Source organism: Xyrauchen texanus, chromosome 37, assembly GCF_025860055.1.
Source record: "Xyrauchen texanus isolate HMW12.3.18 chromosome 37, RBS_HiC_50CHRs, whole genome shotgun sequence".
NCBI classification, from domain to species: domain Eukaryota; kingdom Metazoa; phylum Chordata; class Actinopteri; order Cypriniformes; family Catostomidae; genus Xyrauchen; species Xyrauchen texanus.
In genome coordinates, this window is record NC_068312.1 from 23,017,535 (window position 1) to 23,039,446 (window position 21,912).

At 39.0% G+C, this 21,912-nt stretch overlaps 1 protein-coding gene across 1 annotated transcript in view; it reads right to left on the reverse strand.

Annotated features, from left to right (window-relative positions):
* Positions 1-20,146, reverse strand: part of LOC127630775 (cadherin EGF LAG seven-pass G-type receptor 3-like) — a 59,093-nt gene extending 38,947 nt beyond the window's left edge. The window contains exons 1-2 of the mRNA XM_052108542.1: positions 18,973-20,146; positions 15,037-18,858 (exon numbers count right to left, since the gene is read on the reverse strand). Coding sequence (XP_051964502.1) covers positions 15,037-18,858; positions 18,973-20,131 — 4,981 coding nt within the window. The 5' untranslated portion in view covers positions 20,132-20,146. The remainder of the gene's footprint in view (positions 1-15,036; positions 18,859-18,972) is intronic.
* Between the last annotated feature and the right edge of the window lie 1,766 nt (positions 20,147-21,912).

A 21,912-nucleotide genomic window follows, 5' to 3' on the forward strand; every position in this document is an offset into this window, starting at 1 on the left:
GAATCTATCATACATATCTATCGTATGACTCCAGAAGACTTGGAATAATGCACATGAGTCATATGGACCACTTTTAGGATAATTTAATAGTGCCTTTGCATCCTTTTTAAGCCTGAAAGCCTCAGTCCCCATTCATTGTAATTGCATGGAAAAGAGTGACCAGTAGTATACAATTCTTCAGAATTTCTTTTTTTTATGTTCTATGAAAGTCATACTGATTTGGACATACTCATTTACTGACATGAGGGTAAGAACATTATGACAGAATTTTCATGTTTGTGTAAACTATCCCTTTTAAGATGTCTAACAGCCCAATAAATCAAAACAACATCACTTCAGCCTCTCGGACAAAAACTGCCCACACAATCTATGTTTTATTTTACTGTGATCTGAACCAAAACACTTTGATATTGCAGCTGTTCAGTGAGAGTTGTATTACTTTAGAGGTCCATCTAAACATGCACAACTGAGTCTGGTTGGTGTCAGTAATGCCCACAATATCATCTACAGCTCACTGACTGTGAAATTAGAACATGCTACAAAGAGAATCATGCGTATCCATCAAATGCATGCATACCTTATGCCCATGCATGCACATACACACAACCTCACACATTCATAGTTATACTGTCCATCTTAAAATCATTAAGGTAAAATAGCGAGAATCGAAAAGAGAGTGAAACAAATAGAAGAGATCAATGGGTTAGTTCACCCAAAAATGAAAATTCATTTATTCACTCTCATGCCACCACAGATGTGTATGACTTTCTTTCTTCTGAACAGCTTGCTCACTGGGGTTATTAACACAATTATCATTTAATAATTTTTAAACACTATTAAAAATCGTATTTTATCTAAATTACACAATGATGATTAATCGACTTTATAGACATTACAGTTTTATCGTCTGTTAATGCTGATATTCTGTAAAGCTGCTTTGAAACGATGTGTGTTGTGAAAGGCACTATACAAATAAACTTGACTTGACTTGAACACAAACAAATATTTTTAGAAGAATATTTCAGCTCTGTATGTCCATACAATGCAAGTGAATGAGTGCCAAAATTTTGAAGCTCCAAAATCCAAATAAGGGCAACATAAAAGTACTCGAGATGACTCTGGTGGATAAATTAATATCTCCTAAAGTGATTTGATATGTGTGGGTGAGAAACTGATCAATATTTAAGTTCCTTCCCTTTCACTTTGTTCTTCTTCTGTTTTTGGTGATTTACATTTTTTGTGCATTTCACCCCCTACTGGGCAGGGAGGAGAATTTATTATTAAAAAATGACATAAAAAATGTATCTGTTTCTTATGTGTCTGAACACATCTATTTAACCACTGGAGTCATATGGATTACTTTTTTGCTGCCTTTATGTGGATTTTGGAGCTTCAAAATGTTGGCATCCATTCACTTGCATTGTATATAGATCTACAGAGCAGACATATTCTTCTATAAATCTTTGGTTCTTTAAAAGAAAGAAAGTCATACACAGCTGGAATGCCAGGAGGGTGAGTAAATCATGAGATTTTTCATTTTGGGGTGAAATATCCTTTAAGATTTGATTCAAAGGGTTAGAGGATTTTTTGGTACAACGCAGAAGTTATAAAGCTGAATATAATAAAAATTGCCCAAGTCAAATTTCATTCCAAAATCAAAAGAAAAGAAAAAATACATCTTGCATTTAAAAAATCCAGTCTTAAGAGGACCATTAAGATTTTCATTGTGAAGATTGTCATGTGTGTTTCATTATTCCCATGACAATTTCCCTCTAAAATCTTTAAAATTAGAGAATTATTATTTTTGCATTACAAAAAAATACACAGGGGTATAAAAAGTGGTAACCTGCAATTGTTCCCTTAATGATCTATTTCTACTCTATCTGATCTATAAAAAATACTTTTGTTGTTTTAACCTATTTTCAGGTACATTTAGTCAGGTTAAACCATATTTTTTTACTTAAAATCAGTCATGTAAATGTTACCACATGGTTAGGTTTTAGTGAATAGGCTTCTTCAAACAAAATACAATTTCAAATGTATTTATTTAGATTTTTGAAATATGTTCTTGGCAGGTTTTATGAGATTCACTTGTACATATCTAGAGAAGTTTGGGTTCAAAAATAAAGCCACTGGCTGGAACTTTGGACCTTGAACCACTTTTGGGCTGTGAGTTCAAAAATACACACCATTACACCCATTATCATTATAGTTATCACTGAAGCATATGGGAGTGCTCTTAGTGTTTGATGAAATTTGGCATTGCAGTTCAACTAATAACCTGCCTGTTCCAGCAATTCTGAATCATTTTCTTCAGCATTGTCCTTGATATTTCTGTTGCAACATCATTGACATTTGCTGCTATTTTTCCATTTTCTAAATGATGTTTTAGCAAAAGTGCATGAATATGGCCTTGGCACTAAGTCTCTGTAAAGTTAATCTAAACTGAGTGAAAGACAATTACATAGTATGGAGTGATTCAGAAGAGAGCAGAAGCAAGAGAGAGATGGACTTGGGGTGTGGGGTGAGGTTTCTTGTATGGAGAAGTCAGAGATGGTAAAGAATAAAAGCATAGGGTATAAGAGTCTCTCATAAAATTCACCTTCCATCCTCCACTCCTCTCTCTTCTACAAAATCATACACAAACATGCTTTCTTCACAACTATATATCTAAGTTTTTTTTTACACTGCTAGCTGCCTTGAGATGACACACAGGTCACATAAAATACAACACATAGAGACTGTATCACCTAGATATCATATAGAGACTGTGTCTGTTCCCCAAACTACCAAACACAAACCCCTCACTAAATCATGCAGATAAAATCTGATTTAGGTAAAACTTGATAAAAAGAAATTGAAGATAAACGTCATATAAAGATAGGGCTATAATTATTTGATCTCTTTTAACCAAAGCACTGACTGTAAATGAAATTATTACAGATCATAGTTTGGATGTGTTCTGCTTTACTGAAATCTGGCTTAAACCGGATAAATATATACATTTAAATGAATCTACTCCCCAGGTTTTTTATGTAAAAATGAGCCTCGTCGGAAGGGTTCGAGGAGGAGGTGTTGCTACAATTTACAGTGACGTGTTTGGTGTTACTCAGAGGACAAGAAGTTGAGTTTGTCTTTTGAACTAATAATGCTAAATGTGACACTGTCAGATATAAATCTCTGTCTACTTTTGCCCTTGCTACAGTATATATATCAGCCGGGCCATATTCTAAATTTTCAAATGTACTATCAGATCTAGTAGTTACTGTGGATAGAGCTTTAATTGTTGGTGACTTCAACATTCACATAGTTAATGAAAATGACCCATTGGAATTAGCATTTATTGATATTCTCAACTCTCTTGGAGTCAGACAAAATTTGACAGGACAAACTCATCATCATAATCATATGTTAGATTTAATTCTGTCATATGGAGCTAATATTGATACTATATAAATTTTACAGCAGAGTGATGACATCTCAGACCTCATCTCTTGTATGCTGTTATCAGCTAATATCACTCAATCTACACCACGCTATCATTCAGGTAGAACTATTCTTTTGACCACTAAATATAGCCTCACTAATAACCTTCCAGATTTATCTCATATACTCAGTAAGCCAAAAAGTCTAGAAGAACTTGATGTAATAACAAAATAGTCTTTCTAGCACTATTGATAGTGTCGCCCCCTTCAGTTAAATACAATTAAAGAAAAAAAAACACACCATGGTACAATGATCACACTAAGAAAATGGAGTGCAAGTGGAAAATACAAAATTACAGGTATTTCGCGTTGCATGAAAGGATAGTGTCTGTAGCTACAGACAGGCACTAAAAGCTGCCAGTTCAGCATATTATTACAGACCGCAACCACTTTATCGTGTAAACGAGGAACTGTCAAAAAAAAAAAAAAAAGGTAAGTATGGAGTACCAAGGGGATCAGTTTTAGGGTCTCTCCTTTTCTCCTTAGAAATGCTTCCCCTGGGCGATATTATCAGGAATCATGGAATAAGTTTCCACTGTTATGCCAACGATACCCAACTTTATATTTCTTCAAAACTAAAAAAAATTCCCAATTCTCCAAATTAGCAGAGTGTATCAATGAAATAAAAGTCATAGCATTTTAGTGATTGTATAAAATCAGTAACCCTCAAGTACACATAGGTGTCCTAGCAGAGTAACCAATGTGTGTCCGCATAAAATTTGTCTGATAAAACAAAATAAAATAATTGTTTTATAATTTAAAACCTAACAAACTTCCATTTAGATAAATGCCTTATTTATCTATAACTTCGTTTGATATTTTATTATATAATGCAATGACATCCAGAAATTTCCTTCTACTCAATTCCGATAAAACAGAGGTACAAATTATTGGACCAAAACCCTCTAAAAATAAGACGCTAAAATATAGTTTGACTCTCGATGGATGTACTGTTATGCCGTCTTCTACAGCGAAGAACTTGGGTGTTATATGTGATACCAATCTGTCTTTTGAAAATAAAATGTCCATCGTTTGTAAATAGCATTCTTCCACCTCAGAAATATTGCTAGGTTACAACACATGTTCTCTGATGCTGAAAAAAAAATTGTATTTATGCATTCATTACCTCGATTATTAGTAGATTATTGTAATGCATTACTGGGAGGATGTCCAGCAAATTCAATAAATAATCTTCAATTGGCTCAAAATGCAGCAGCCAGAGAGCTGACTAGAACCAAGAAATATTATTATATTAGCACCATTTTCTCGCCCTTACTGCAACGTTGGGTTCGTGGAGAGGAAGAGAGGAGACGCAGGAGTAATATTTCAGACTTTTAATTGCAGACGCAGGAGTGGAACATTAATCATACAAGGAGAAAATCAAGGAAAACATGCTGGAGTGGAATAAACATCATACATGGAATTAGTCAAGTAATCACTCTGGAGTGAAACAAATATATAACTAAACATTACAATGAAACAATTCAAGAACTGACAAAGGAATGGACAAAACTAGAGGATATTTATCCAAAAGGTGCTAATAAAGAAATGGAGGACAGGTGAGGAAGATAAGGAACAGAAGGTACTGAAGAGGGCAGTGAATTCTGGGAGATGTAGTCCAGGGAATCACTTCAAAATAAGAGTCCTAGAAAACCATGAGGGAGACGGACTGTGACAGTTACATTGGCTACCTGTTAAATTTCATACTAATTTTTACAATTTTGTAAACTATGTACAAAACTTTGAATGGTCTAGCTCCACAGCACTTAAGTGACCTTCTGATATGCTTTATTCCATCACGTTCATTACGATCACAAAATTCTGGCCTGTTAATAGTTCCTAGGATATCAGAATCCTAAAAAGGAGGTAGATCATTTTCCTATTTGGCTTCTAAACTATGGAATAGTCTCCCTAACACTGTTCGGTATGCAGACACACTCACTCAGTTTAAGTCTAGACTAAAGACTCATCTATTTAGCCAGGCATGCACCTAATTTATCCATCAACTCACAATTAGGCTGCTTTAGTTAGGTCTGCCGGAACCAGAAACATTTATCATGATCTACAATTCAACAAATTGAATGGCATCTATGCTAATCTTGTTCTATTTGTTTCCCTGTCTCAACCTCGGGATTTGTAAAATGTGTTGTAAAATCCTGTTTGTAAGGTACAATGTGCGAGTGACTATAAGAGGACGACAGCCACGGCTTGAAGTTTTTAATGTCACTGGATGTCTCAGTGTCTAAGGAGATTACATCCTCCTTTGATGAAATGCCACCCAGAGAGAGAGAGAGAAATGGAGAGAGAGCGAACAGGGTTAGAGAAGAAAGGATGGAAGTAGGGAAGCAGGAACACAGAGTGTTTAAATAGATGACAGAAAGATGAAGGCAATATCTAGCTGACAAGAGAACCAGGAGAGAATGTGTTTACGAGCAAGACCGAGATGAAGAAAAGACAGATAGAAAGAAAGAGTGGGGGAGAGGGAAGTAAAGGAGAGGTGGGGGAAGGGTATAAGGTGGCAGCTGGTTTGATTATGGGATTATAAGGCAGTGACTCCCTATTGACCTCATGAAAAACACTCTCTTTGTGTGTCCCTCTCTCTTTCACCACACAGCCATTAAACTAATGCATTACAAAAACTTATGGTGCAAAACACAACAGAGGCAAATCACTGAGGGCAAACAATAAATAACAACAAATTATTGCAAAATGACAAGTAACTAATCTCAAATACTACATACAGCCACAACTAGTGCAGAGAAAACACACAATGGTTACATCGCATCTATGTAAATACTGCATAACACAAGTCATTTATTCTAATGATTAATGCAATTTAGAGCATGAAAACATTATTAGTCATACTACAGATTAAATCTATACATCCGGTCTCCCACAGAGGTCAAGTCAAGTAATAATCAATGTGTTTTATGTGAATATGTCCTTGTTCTTTGTTTTATATTTCTGTCTGTGGTTTTTGGTGTCTGCAAGCAAATAAGCAGTCTTTGGAAGGACATTCAATATTTGTAGAGGTTGGAATTTATTAGTGGTGCTTGCTTAGGCAATCATCACTACTAATTTATTACTGGGCCAGTAAGCAACCACCAAGCAACCACCTAGAACATTTGTAGCCACCAACTAGCAATGCCTTAGCAATCACATAAAATAAACTGTAGCAACCACAATACAATATGCTAAAAACACTCGGGAAACCTTTGCAACCACGTACCACTGCCCTGGTAATAAGCTACAACATCCTATCCTGTCATAGCAGTGAGTTTTGCATAGGCAAGCACTCATATTTTCTTCAGAAAATGTCCATCCAGTTTCTGTATACTGTATTTTAAATATTGAATCAATAGACTGATTTATTGCACATAAAACCCTGTATACTGTATATACAGCACACATGCGCACAGCTCTTTGTATTAGTGAGAAGCACCAGAACATGCACAAATAGAGCCATTACACATACGGTATGTAACACACATACACTGTCATCTTTTAGAAACGTTGTTAAAAGCTGTGTGGCAGGTTTCAAAGAGCGCAATTTTCCATTTCTTTCATCTGAAATAATTTCATTTTAGCCAAGCTCCTTTCTGAAAGTTGAACACAGGGAGTCCTACCTCTCTTTATTCCTCCTCCTGTGCAATTGCTACTCCCCCTTTAACCTCCATCCATCTTTCAGTCTTTGTTCCTCTTTAGCCTCTTCTCTTCATTTTCCTTCATTTCCACTATACCACTTCCTCAATTTATTCCTCATTGTATCTCTCTCTTGCTCTCGCATACCCTTTAAATCTTTCATAATCCAGCTCACTTACCCAAACTAAAGTGAAGTTTATTTTAGGCTACTTTTGCTCAGGGAGATCATTTAGAAATACCGCTGTGTGTACAGTATGTGTGTCTGTGAGATGATACTTCAAAGACCTCGGTTTTCTTTCCTTTTGGGATTGCAGGTGAACATGAAAATAGCCTTAACCAGCTCACAATAACAGAATAAACACAAATGCATTTGTTTTATATGCTGGTGGTGGGGACCTCCCATTGACCTCTTCATCTATTTCTTTAATAAAATAAAGAATAAGAAGTGATCCACATTGATATTTAATACAAGTTAAAGATATAGTTCAGATAGGCAGAATTACAGCATCACTCACCATTCACTTTAATTGTATAAAAAGAGTCATACTGGTTTGGAACAACATGAGGATGATTTAACAATGACAGAATATGAATTTTTGGGTGAACTATCCCTTTAAATTCTAACAACATGTGTAGAATATCACACTAATGTATAACGAAATCCTATAACATATAATATTTCAGTCTTGTGGCTAAACTTATTCTAGTGCAATGCTTACCTCATAGACTGCCATTGCACAAGCATTAGTGACATTTTTGTATTTTACAAATCCAAATTAGTTTTTGTGTTAAACGGCAGCATGTAACTAACCCTCTTACAGTCATTTTTGTTATTGTTGCATGTGAATTAATGTGAAAGACATGATTTAGTCCCTTTATGAAGCTGTTTACACCGTGGGCTATGAGGTAGCCCCCCACTAGTGCTGGGTGGATTACTTGTGAATTGTAATCAGGTACTTATTACAAATTACATGACAAAAAATGCAATCAGTAACGTCATCTCGTAGATTACATTTCTGGATAATCTAATCATATACATTCTGGATTACTTCTGAATGATTTTCAACCGAATTCAGTATGGTTTAATAGTTTGAGTGGTGCATATATTCACAAATTCAGATAAATTATTACAAACACAAAAATGTGAAAGAAGTTTTTATATTTTCAAGTTTTCCCCCATGATGCTAATAGTGGTCTAGGCCTTCCATCAATGACAGACTCAAATACATTTTCGTTTAACAGGCATTTCTTATTGGAGATTCTAAAGTTATGGACAGCTTCCCGGGGCATGTTAACACAAATTTTATTATGCAATTTCGCCATTTTACAAACACCACCCACATGTAATAAGACATCAGACCAGTTATATTTGTAAATCAGCATCACAAAAACGTCTCAAAGTTATCACTACACCAAAAATGCATTCATATACATTTGTGAAGCCGACCTCAAAAGCAATTTTAGAAACTAAAAGTAATGTTATGGTTCTAATCCAATTGAATATGAAATGAAGTACTTGTGCATTTTGATACATTTGATGGACAAAACCCTTCCAAAGACATTGCGACACATGATTATATTATACACAGAGAGATAATTAAAATAACAATCGAAAAAATGTGTTTGAGTTGGTTATATTTGCAATGTAAAGTTTCCAAATGCTTCTTTAGATTTGACGTAGTATCCTTCGCAGTTAACAGGATATTAACATTTCGAAGGCAGAGTTTACATTGATTGCACAGTGATGTTTTTGCTCTGTGTATCCTTAAAAATTAAATGATCTCTATAGATTCAGTGGTTAAATGCAGACATAGACCATTCCATCTTCACCTGACTAGCTAGTAGCGAGTATCAGTTCTGAATGCAATACACACAACCCTCCCCCTCACTTCCAAAAACTCTCGAAGGCTGTCTGAAAGTTTATCAGCGGTGCGCTGATTTAGAATGAAAAATGTAAAAGACTGAAAAAAGAAAATGATTAGGATGATCAATAAATTATAAACAATTTACTGCATTTTCCTTGTTAATATGTAATCATGTAATCTATACAAAAGTAACTAATCTTATTACAGTATTTTAAAAGGCAATGTAATCTGATTGCAAGTAATTGATTTGTGTAATCTGATTACATAATCTAGATTACATGTAATCTGTTACTACCTGACACTGGCCCCAACAACTTAGGTTTCTCATGTTTTATCATATTTTACTATCACAAAAATCTGACACACACTCAGATACAGACAAATGAAGGCACTCAAGAACTGTGAATGAATGACTTACATTCTATCATTTACTTAAAATAATTACAATTTATCTAAACTTTCAAATTTCTAACTTGAAATGTCTCACATGCCTCTGTGTGTGTGTGTGTGTGTTTTGTGCACAACATATAGTGCAAAGACAATAGTGAGAGGCTAAGGTGTATTTGCACTTTATCGCTGAAATGAGTCACCTAGAAATGTATTTCTAACCCAACTGGCAAAGTAGAAACAAACAGAATGCATTCAACTACACAGACACACACATATGTGTACATTTACAAACGTCACTGAATATATGCTCAAACAAACCCATATGTAGGCGTAAACAATGTGAATGCCTGCATGAACGCATATTATACCATCTGATTACACACGCACACACACAAATCTTGGGCACAGGTTTGACAGCTGATTACTGTGCTCTGTTTGTTTCCAAAGCCAGGCTTTCCCTAAGGACCTCCTATTACACTCAAATTAAAGTAGAACAGAGAGAAAGAAGGAGAGAGAGAGAGAGAGAGAGAGAGAGAGAGAGAGAGAGAGAGAGAGAGAGAGAGAGAGAGAGAGATAAGAAGGCTGTCTATAATCCTCTATTAAACTACATTTATTTGTATGCATACACACACACGTGAACAGAACACATCTCTGAGACCAATGCAGCTTTGGCATAAATGTGCATTTATACAGTGCCTCACTATGGACATAGCAAAGTAAACACACAGTTCTCACAACTAACATCATTTAAACACATACACATTTGCCTTGCTTGGAGAATGACACGATAAAAGCTAAATTAAGTTTCAAACTATGTAATCTCTTACAAACGATGATCTGTGCTCATTAAACTGTAACGTTTTCTCTGGGTGAAGTGGAATACAAAGGAATTATTTAATATGAAATTCCTTCAACTTAGCCAGTCATCTTGCTTAGGACGTCAAAATTCTGATAAAATATCACTATACCGAAGAATACAGCCCTGCCTGTTTAGATAAACATACAAAAACATAGTTAAGCCTACAGAAAAAGACACATATGGGAGAAATATAGGGAGAGAAAGGAACAGACAGAGTGAAAATAAGCAGGGAGGCAAAAATGAGTAAGGGATAAAGAACAGGAGGGGGTGGATAGAGATGTGTGTGTGCTTTTTTGAGAGAGAAAGAGAGAGAGAGAGAGAGAGAGAGAGAGAGAGAGAGAGAGAGAGAGAGTTCTGATTGCAGTTGGCAGCAAAAAATATCAGCTCCTGCTGTAACTTACATTTTTTGCCAGAGAATGTGTTTTTATAATTCAAACACTACTTAGTAACTTCTAGGCTTAGTAACTACTAGTTAGTTTGTAACCAAGTCAGTGCTTAATTTAGTTGCACCACCTGTTCTTAAGGCAAGACTTAACTAGTAGGTCATAAACTCTCCATGAAGTAATGCATAGTCACATAATATGACGTTTACCTTTATTGATCCAAAAACAGCCTTCGAATTTGTACACAGAAGTGTTAAAAAGCCGTGAATTCAGTTTAATCTTGTTACAGTTGATGTTCAAACCTTGTTTGATCACATAACTGTCAGCTGTAATAAATTATATCCCCATTAAAATACAATACATAATAAAAGTAGCTACATTTGATAAATAGTATATTTGCCCGGTATAAATAACAATAAATAGGAACTGTATCTAAAATAAATAAAGGGTGATAAATATTAATACAACAGGCTGTAAAAATAGACATTTATTAATTTTAATTTCATTAATTTTGAATGTTGAAACTTGACACTGGGCGACGCACCCTGAAAATTGCACCGTTAGAAAGGTTTCATGCTGAAGAGCTGCTTTAAAATATGTTTTTTTTCCCTCTCGTAAATGTAAACGAGTGTAAATGTCAACATCATACTGTATGTCAAAAGGATTGAAGCCTGACATGAGTTCATTGATGTCATAAAATATCTGGTGTCCCACCTCTCACTCTGCTTTGAAGTTGCTGAGAGAGGATGTTTTGGGAACACCATCACACATTATACTGCACACTGGGACAAACGACCTAGGCACCAGGAGAGTGGATGTTGCCAAATTCTAATCAACGTGGCGAAATCAGCTAGAGGAATCTACCCCACTGCCAAAGTCAACATCTCTACACACGCCTCACAGAGACGTTCCACAAAACATCATCAATCCCATTAATGCAGAGATAGCTTATGTGTGTTCAATCATGCCGAATGTACATATAGCAAATCAGTGTATCACTCATGAGCATCTTTATGACCATATACACATTCATTGAGAGGGCATGAAAATATTTGTTAAAACTATCAAGGACGTGACACTGAAAAGCTCTGAGAACAAGTATATTTTATTAAGAATACAAATACAAATCAAAATAAGTGTTCTAATAAACCATGTCAGAACTATGACAACAGAAATGGAAAACAAGTTCTGTAGCTCTGTAAAAGCCTGGTTCTCTATATAGTTAAAGGCAAAACAAAGGGTGATTCTCTATGTCGATTTACCAACTGCTCTTTTTAGGTAGTAGCACAGTGGACTACACCATCACAGGTCTAGACCAAAACAAAATAAATTACTTCATAGTGATACCACAGCTACCTTTCTCAGACCACTGTCACATTGTTATTAGTCTGAACAAGTCAGCTAGTCTTCTATCATCTTCAGATCAGAAGTCTAAACTATATCCCCTCCCAACCAGATTCTTCTGGAGAAAAGATAGTCCAGCCCAGTATGAAGCTAAACTCCTCAGCACTCAGGATGAGAATATGATAGGTGCATTTCTCCTTTTCACATTTGGAGAAGATGAGAAAAGCAATAATTTGCCAACAAAAAAATTGCCAGCATAACGGTGGCCAGCTAATATATAGCTGTGCAATGTGTATAAACCTCACTCTCATAACCTCAAGAGGTGCACTAACGATTAAAGGCTGTAGCCTTTAGCTTCCTTGTTAGCGCACCCGCCTCCCATACCGGAGACGCCAGTTTGAGTCCCATACGGAGCGGGTAGAACTGGAGCGTCACACCAGCCAATCATGGAATAAAATAAAACTGAAAAAGAGTTACCATGAAACCATGAAAGTTGACTGGTTTGATCAAGAATGTCAAATGTCAAGAAAAGAACAACGATTGTTATCAAATAAAAACAGAGACCCCGCAAATCAACTAACATGTGCCACCGATCAACAAACTCTTAAAAAGTACAAGTCACTGCTAAAAAGAAAAATGACATTATAAATGACAGATTAACCCAACATCTCCAAGAAAACAAGACTTTACACAACTGTCAAATTGGATTAATGCAAAAACAGAGAACAACTGATCATATCTACACACTGCACACACTTATAAACATACATGTCCACTAAACAAAACAAAGACAACTTTTTGGATTTTTATATATATAAGCCTTTGATTCGGTTTGGCATGATGATTGTTCCTAAAACTGATTCAGAGTGGATTAAAAAGTGTATAATTTAATAAAGGACATCAAATGCTGCATTAAAGGAAAAAACAGACTAACTGAGTATTTCAGCCAGAATAAGGATGATTGTCAAGGCTGCAGCCTAAGCCAAACTGTATTTAATATTGATATGAATGAATTGGCCACAATGCTTCAAAACTCTTCTAGCCATGGACTCACACTAGAGGACAGAGAAATTAAATGTCTTCTATACGCACATGACCTACTGCTGCTCTCACCTACTGAAGAGGGATTATGAAACATGGATGTCAAAAGTGATAATTTTTCAAAATAGAAATCATACTCAACACAAAAATATGTTTTTGCACTTGGGGGAACAATGCTTAACCATGTTACCAGTTACAATTATTTAGGTCTAACTATCTCCGCTTCTGGACAATTTGACATGGCAATAGAAGACCTAACAGACAAGGCTTATATAGCATTATATAGTATAAGAAAATCACTATTTAAATTCAACCTCCCTATTAAACTGTGGCTGAATTTGTTTGACAGTGTCATCAAGCCCATACTTATGTATGCAGCAAAATCTGGGGACCCAAATATAAATTGAATTATGAAAAGTCCAGTTGAAATCTTCCACCTGGAATTCTGTAAAAATATCCTGGGAGTTCACAGAAGTGCTTCTAACCTGGGCTGTAGGGCAGAACTGGGCAGATTCCCTCTCTGGACTGACATTCAAAAGAGAGCCATTAAATTCTGGTTCCACCTATCAGACTCATCCCCAAAAAAACACCATCACTGTGCATTTATACACAGAGCAGAAGACCCAGAGAGTGACCCTTTACAGTACTTAGTGGACAAGCACCAGCTACATTTTTAAATTGAGGAAGGCAAAACTAAAATAAATTCAACACAACCCCAGAGGAGTACATTCATCATTGGCACAGAAAACTCAAAGAACTTACACAATCTAACTTATTTCCCAAAAATTAAGACAGCATATACATTGGAATCATATCTGACCAAAATTAAAGACTACCGTCACAAGAAGCTCCTTACGAAGTATCGTGTGAGTGAGCACAGTCTGGTTGTAAAGACGGGTCAGCACAGACAGAACTGGAGGCCCAGAGAGAACAGATTGTGTTCACACTGCACTCAAGGAGTCACAGAGGATGACCATCACTTCCTCACTGAGTGCAGTAAATATGAGACCATCAGACACACACTTTACACTCATAGAACAGATTCTGCCTGAATTCAGCAGAATGAGTAATATAGAGATACTCTGATATGTTCTAGGAGAGAAGGTGGAATGTATAGATTTAGCAGCAGAGTATGTGTTCTCATGTCATAAGAACATGGGAGAGAGGGTGACCCTCACTAAATACTGAAAGTGTCAGTTTAATTCACTTTTATTCATTGTTCTCTGTAGTTACTTTTCTTTACATTTTGTGCATTTACCTGTATGATTATTATTATTATTATAATAATAATTATTATTATTATTATTTGACTTTTTATGTATGTAATACATGTTTTGTTTTTTGTTTTTCTGTTTGTTTGTTTTGTTTTTTGTTAACGAATGCTTTGGCAACATTGTACATGGTCATGCCAATAAAGCTAATTTGAATTTAATTTAATTGAAATTGTAGATTGTGATAAAAACCACACATGTTACATTTACCATTTTAGCCATCATGTCTTATAATAATAACATGTCACAATTTATAAACTTTCAAAAACATCAATTATTTGCACTTCCAAAAAAATGCCATCAACATAACCAGTCGTTGTGGCCAAGTAATTCTTGCCCAGCAATAATAACCTCTCATTTTATCAACACTCCATTAAAGGGTATTGTTACCTGCTAATACCAGCAAAAATCACTCTATCTTAAAGTAATTCACAATGATCTCTAAATGTTTTTAGAAGAAAAAAGCCCTGACAGTGAAGAGTCTTTCTCCAAAGATTTCTGGTATGCTTTCCATTCTTTCCTCTAAAATAAACTAACCACTCTGACACATTGCCTCTAGCAATATTTCATAATACAGCATTGAGCCATTTAGAGTGCAGAAAAGCGTTAGCCAAACCAGTTTGACCTGGTTTAATTTTATCATCGTGACCTTAATAGCCCTCGCCGCATTTCCCCATTTCCTTTTCTTCCTCCCTTCCCCTCTCTCTCACATCTTTCCCTCCCCCTCTTCATTCTTCCCAATGATTTTGATCTTACCAGTGACGGTCACCATCATTGGGGCCACCAGGGGTCTGTTGTTGTCCAGTTTTCTGCTCAGACGGATCTCTCCACTTGTGTGGTTCAGCAGTAGCAGGTGCAGCTCATTTCCACGATCTATAGTGTAATAGAGACGATCTGAAACATCTGGGTCATGGGCCGGAACTCGTCCAATAACCCCACTTGGGAAAGTGTTTGAACGATTGGATACAAAATTGTTAAAGATGATTTGAAAGTCTTGCATTTGGGGGCCATTATCATTCTGGTCAACAAGTCGGATCCGCACTGTGGCTCGACTCACTAGTGGTGCTGATGTAGCCTGTACAACAATTACATACTCATTCCGAGCCTCATAGTCTAGGTCAATTAAAGAAGTGAGTTCTCCTGAAAAAATGTCCATCTGGAAGATTTCTGGAATATTTCCTTCCACAATCTGATACATAATTTGAGCATTTGGGCCCTCATCTGGGTCTGTCGCTGTAATCTGAGCTACAACGGACCCAACGGCACTGTTCTCTTTCACTAGAACCTCAAAGTCATCAGCAGGAAACACTGGAGCATTGTCATTGACATCCATGACACTGACTTGAATGTGTACAGGTGTTCGCTGAGGTGGAACACCTCGATCCACGGCATATGCTGTCAGCTCATAGAATGGAACACTTTCACGGTCAAGTCTCCTGACTGTCCGGACTATTCCGGATGTCGGTTCGATAGTGAAATCACCATCACCATCTTCTCCATTCTGGAATGTATACTGGACACGACCATTGGCATGAGCATCACGGTCAGTGGCAGAGATTTGTAGAACACTAGTGAAGGGCGGGGCATCCTCACTTACTCCGCCCTGATATCTGGGACTCAAGAACTGAGGTGCATTGTCATTTACATCATTAACGTTAACCTCCACATATGTGGTGTCGGATTTTTGTGGGATTCCGTTGTCACGAGCCGTAATGGCAAGTGTGTAAGTCATCTGGTCTTCATAGTCTAGTTCGGCTTGAAGTGTAATTGCTCCAGATTCAGGATTGATACGAAACTGAGGAATATTGTCCTCCAAGTAGTAAGTGATGCGTGCATTTTCTCCTACATCTTCGTCTGTGGCACTTATAACCACCACGGTGCTGCCAGGAGGCCGGTCCTCATTCACATTGACTGAATAATGAGCGCTCTGAAATACTGGGCGGTGTGTGTTGGCATCTGTGATGTTGACATGCACCTGACAGGTGTCATGGAGAGTTCTGTCAGAGGCGGTGACTGTTAGCACATAGCGACGCTCCTGTTTGTAGTCTAAAGGTAGCGCTAACGAGACGAGCCCAGAACCACTGGCTGTGCTTATGGCAAATCGATTACGTGTGTTTCCACCAGTTATTTGATATGTGACTGCGCTGTTTACATCACGATCAACTGCAGTTACGCTGATCACACTTGTGCCAACAACAGCATCCTCATTGAGTCGGACATAATACTCTTTTTGAAGAAATTCTGGCCTGTTATCATTAACATCCATTACTGTGATCGTAACACTAGCCGTGGCAGAAAGTGGCGGGGCGCCATAATCCCGTGCCTCAACACCAAAAAAGAAGTGCTCTACTGATTCACGGTCAAGCTCTGAGCTCACTGTGACCCAACCAGTGGCAGCGTTGATAACAAACGGTGTATCTGTACCAGTTCCTGTTAAACGATATTCCAGGCGTGCATTGTCACCATTATCTGTATCAATAGCTTGTATATGGAGAATGGAGTGACCAATAGGAGCGCTCTCCAACACTGTAGCCTGGAATGGTGTAGATACAAAGATTGGTGGGTTATCATTGACATCAGTGACCTGCACACTCACAATTCCAGTGTTATTGGAAAGAGGCGGACGGCCATTGTCCTGAGCACGTAGACGTAGGGTGTATTCTCGTTCTGTCTCAAAGTCCAGTGGTGCGACAACCTGGATTTCCCCAGTAACGCTGTCGATAGCAAACTGTCCACGGCTGTTCCCACTTATAATGTTATAATGCACAGCAGCATTCCCATCTTTATCTAGGTCCGAAGCACTAACTCTAAGGATTTCAGAATGTGGGCGAATATCCTCTCTAACAGCAACGACGTACCGCTTTTGACTGAACTGTGGCACGTTGTCATTCTCATCCAACACAGTGATATGGACACTTACAGTAGCCGATCGTGGGCCCGGCTCTCTCCCTTGGTCATTAGCTTCAACCAGCAATGTGTAGCGCTCATTTGTTTCTCTGTCAACAATGCCTCGTGTTGTAATCAATCCTGATCTTGGGTCAATCTCAAACGCAGAACGTGCAACAGCTGCACTTTCACCAATAAATCGGTATCTTATGTTGGCGTTCGCCAGTGAGTCGAGATCTGTTGCACGTAGTTGTAGAATAGGATACCCCTCTTCAACATTCTCTCGAATTGTCTCACGGTACTCTGTTTGCTCAAACACAGGAGTGTGATCATTACGGTCAGCCACAGTGATGGTCACCATAGTTGTTCCAGAAAGGCGTGATGAGCTGTGGTCTGTGGCAGTGACTCGGAAATAGTGCAGGTCCATGTGCTCTCTATCCAGAATGTGTGTGGTGGTGAGAAGGCCAGTAATTGGGTCAATTTGGAAGTAATCTATGGATCTGCTGTTCATTAAAGGGGCCATGCTGTAACTGAGTCGGCCTGCCTCACCAGCATCAGCATCCTCAGCTGTCATAGTTATGACTGACGTACCAGGAGGCTGGTTTTCAGCAACCTGAGCCTGATAGTTGTACTGGGGGAAATGGGGTTGTCGATTAGCAGCTCTGCGGGAGCGCCCAACAGGAGGGACACCTGCCTGCTCTTCATTGTACTCCTGATCCTCTCCTCCCTGCACTTCACCACTCTCTCCCTCTTTTTGTTTCATGCTGTATAGATGTTTTTCTGCCTCATCTCCACTATTTTTGAGCCCATCTCGTTCATTCCATATGCCCTCATTTTTGTGCCACTCTTTTACTTCATCTACCTCTCTGTCTGACTGAAAAGTACCATTGCCTTGATCTTTTTCTCCCTCTTCAAGTAAATTTGTGTCTTTCTCCATTACCTCATCCTTTGTGTCTTCTGCAATCACCCACTCCATGCTTTCCAGTCTTTCTCTCTCCACAGGCTGTCTGACTCCCTTCCCCCTTACCTCCCCTTTCACCCCGCCCTCTGTCTCTCCCTCCCTCCTACCACACTCAACAGGGGCCTCCAGCTGCTCCTCATGCTGACTAACGCCCTCAGCTTTTAATGACATCCGTTTACCCGAATTTAAATGTGGCCGCGTGGCTCCCCCATCGGTGGTTAAGCTGTCGTCGGCGTTGTATTCATCACACCCTGCACGTGCAGTAGAGCAAGGAAAACGCGAGCTTCCCTCATTTGTAAAGTCGCTATCTTCACTGACAGAAATATATTGTGTTTCATTTGAATTTTGATCATCAGGGCTGCTATTGTTGTTGTTGTTGTTGTTACGATTTTTTGCACAGTTGTTATTGTTACTGTTCCAATTCTTAAGAGGCAAACTTTCAACAAAGTTCGTAGAGTGAGCGAGCTCGTTCACGGCGCTCGCGCTTGGCGCTGTCCACTGAGAGGCTGGTGCTGATTCTTCTCTCGCGCTCCGCGTGTTACTACTGTGAGTGTGTGAGTCATGGAATCGTTTATTTAAGTTAAGGAGGTAGATATGTGATACAGTAAGACTCCTGGTAGTGTTAGTAACAGATGAGTCAGATTTCTGCTCATCACTGCTATTCAAGTCAAAGCGAGTTGCGCTGATATCATCTGATCTATGATAATTAGCCTTTCTGTCATCAGAGCGAGCTGTGTCAACAGGAGAGATGTTGTCGCCCCAGTCAGCAGCCTGTGGCATTAAATCTCGAGCAGTCTCGCGCAATGCATCAATTCGTTTGAGTGCACAAGAGGACTTCTGTGCACTATTCCGATCAGACTTTCCACACTCTTTACGAGTGTTCAGCTCGTTCGTTCTACCAGTCTTGGCATTCAAACATAGTAATAATGAGTAGTTGTATGAAAATGTAGTGCTTGTATTTTCTTTTGCCCGCCTTCCATAAACAGCACAGCTCAAGCCTATCGCTCGCCTCGGAGAGATGTCGAACCGGTGCCAATCACTGCTGTGCCAGGCTGTAGGTCTTTCACAACAACCTGTGCACAAGAGAGCAGCATCCGTGACCCGGTGTGTCTCGAGACAGCTGTTTGTTTGCTCTGGAGAGAGGTGCAGCGCGCGTGGTTCAGAGCACCCCCGGACATTCACAAACACTGCTTTAAAAGACCCATTCCAGCCCTTTCTGGTGAGATCGATAACATTCAAGAGGGCTGAAAGGGGACAGTCCGTTGTCGCTTTGTCCAATTTTTTGGCGTCCAAAACAATGCAAGCCACATTAGAATGAGAATAGTCTTTTGATGACGGCCGGGCTGGTCTCCTGGCAGCGGTAAACTCCCGTTTTACTCCCGCAGGCCTTAATTTCCTACCCACGGTTCTACTGTTATCCACCTGCGAGCGAAACAACGCACAACTCAGCTCCTGGCGCTCGCTTTGCGCAGCGACTCCGTCCGTGTCGAGGTGTGGATGTATTTGTGACCACGAGTACCCTCTAGTCCTTTGTATAGTCCTCTTTTTTTCACTCTGAACTGGAGAGTCGAGAACAGGAGAAACAACGCCCTTCTCTCCGCCACCACCGTCACTCCAAACTAGCTGGTGATGACAGTGTCCGGTGTGCGGTGCAGGTTCTGATATGCATATTCTAGAATTCCAATATTCCAGACGCAATTGACCAGAAAGCGTTCCCACTGCACTGGATCGTAAGCATTGTTCACACGTTAGACTTTCAAATCGCCGTCCACACGACTGTATGGTCCGTGCAGGGTGGATCTTCGAATTGCCCCCAGCCAAAGCCCCCGTTGCCGTTCTTTCGGGCAGGCTTGCGCTTTGAGTGTCTCCGGGGGATGGGTGGGTGCACAGGGAGCGGCAGCACGGTCCTGCTGCACTCCCCGGGATGACAGCGAACAAAGAGCTGAGGAGAAGGTGTAACAGTAGCGGCGAAAGCGAGCCCAAGTCCAGCAGCAGTGCAGCCATTAGTCTGGTGAAATCCTTTCTCTCTCTCCCCCTTCCTCCCCTCTCACTCTTTCAGTCTCTCGGTCCCCTCACTCTTAACTAAAGTGTCTCTCTCTTTCTCTCTCCAAATGCCGGCTAAGTGACCAGCTCATCCACGACCGCCCTACTCCTTCCGCCGTGCTCCCCGGTCGCTCGGTGATCCCGGGAAGCTCGCATCTACTCTCGATGAGCTCCAGCTAGCAGCGGCACGAGCGCAGCATCTCTCATTCACATACAACATGGCTCACAGCAAACCCTCACTCCTCCCCCTCTTGCTGCTTTCTTTCTCCCTCCACTCCCTCTCTCAATGAGACTAGAATGGTTCGTTCCAGTGTGCGCAACGCTGATTTCTCACCCATAGACGCCATGTCCACCACTGGAGAGCAAGCCAGTATACACGCGAGAACCTGTCAATATCAAAGTGAAACCATTCATTAAAAAGCAGTATCATTTATTAAATACATTAACACGGGGGAAATTGATTTCTCCTTGAAGTTATCCATAAATTAATTTAAAAATGAATAAGGAATTCATTATAGCAATATTATAAATAGCTAAATGTTCATTTTAATTCAATTCTGTACTAAAAAAAAAAAAAACAATCTTTTTTTTATTTTTACGAATTTGTATGACACATTTCCATCAAAATGTGCAGAGCAATCTTTAAATAATCTACTTTATAATAAATCTGTAAATCTGCATTTTATTGTGTACTTTGAATAAAGGTTATTAGTATGATGAAATATAGGCCTGCATGGATACAGGCTCAATCAAGGTAATCTGTGCCCCTTTCCTGTTACAGTAAAAATATAGTTTAGAATTTGTTGTGGGGCCCCCTGTAACTTTGGGCCCCTAGATTCATTACCAATTTTCACCCCACTATGGCCCAGTACTGTATTCACTGTAGCGCCATCTTCAATGAGGCTGTAAGGAATTTATAGTCCTTTACAGTCTTTTCAATGGGTTGTAGGCTACTGTTGTTTAATGTGTTTTGCATTTCTCTGCTGACTAAACATCCTTTTTAGAAATTTAAGTTGACAAAAAACTCCAAAATACATGAGTTGTGATAAATTATATGTGATCTAGGAGCATTATACATTGGTTGCCATTGAAGAGACTGTAAATCCATGCCTCACAGCCTCGTTTTCATTCACTATAATAGGTCTATTAATTCCTCAATCAGCAAAATTTCAAACATCAACTTCAAGGTATCCACACAGGCCTGGCTCCAGCTCTAAGATGTAAGGTGGGCCATAGGACCTGCCTGGTGGGCTGAACAGTTGGATGGGTGTTTTAAACATTTACTGATATATACATTTTTTTTTCTAAATATACGATTACATATAGGCTTACATATACCAAATCAGTCCAATTTAAAACATTTTAATATATTATTTTATGTTAAATGTAATATGCTATTTCTGTGATTGGAGGTCTGGAAGCACATGGTGGTATTGTGTTGCAGCTGTTACAATGAGTCGGTGTCCATTTGTGACGTCATGTCTTATCCACGGAATAATTTCCTGAGGCGTCATTCTTCCATTAAAATGTAATACTGAACTCATATAACTTCCAGCCCTTCCTCCCACTATATAGACTGTTTTTGTATGTAGTGTTCGACATCGACACCATAGTCATGATAGGCTATCATGCCCCCCACCCGCGCGCAGTCTGCCTACCACTGACAAGGTTACACACACAAGCTGCACACGCTCCCCACTGCTCTCGTGCTGTCTTCTTAGCTGAGCAGAGTTTACTACTGT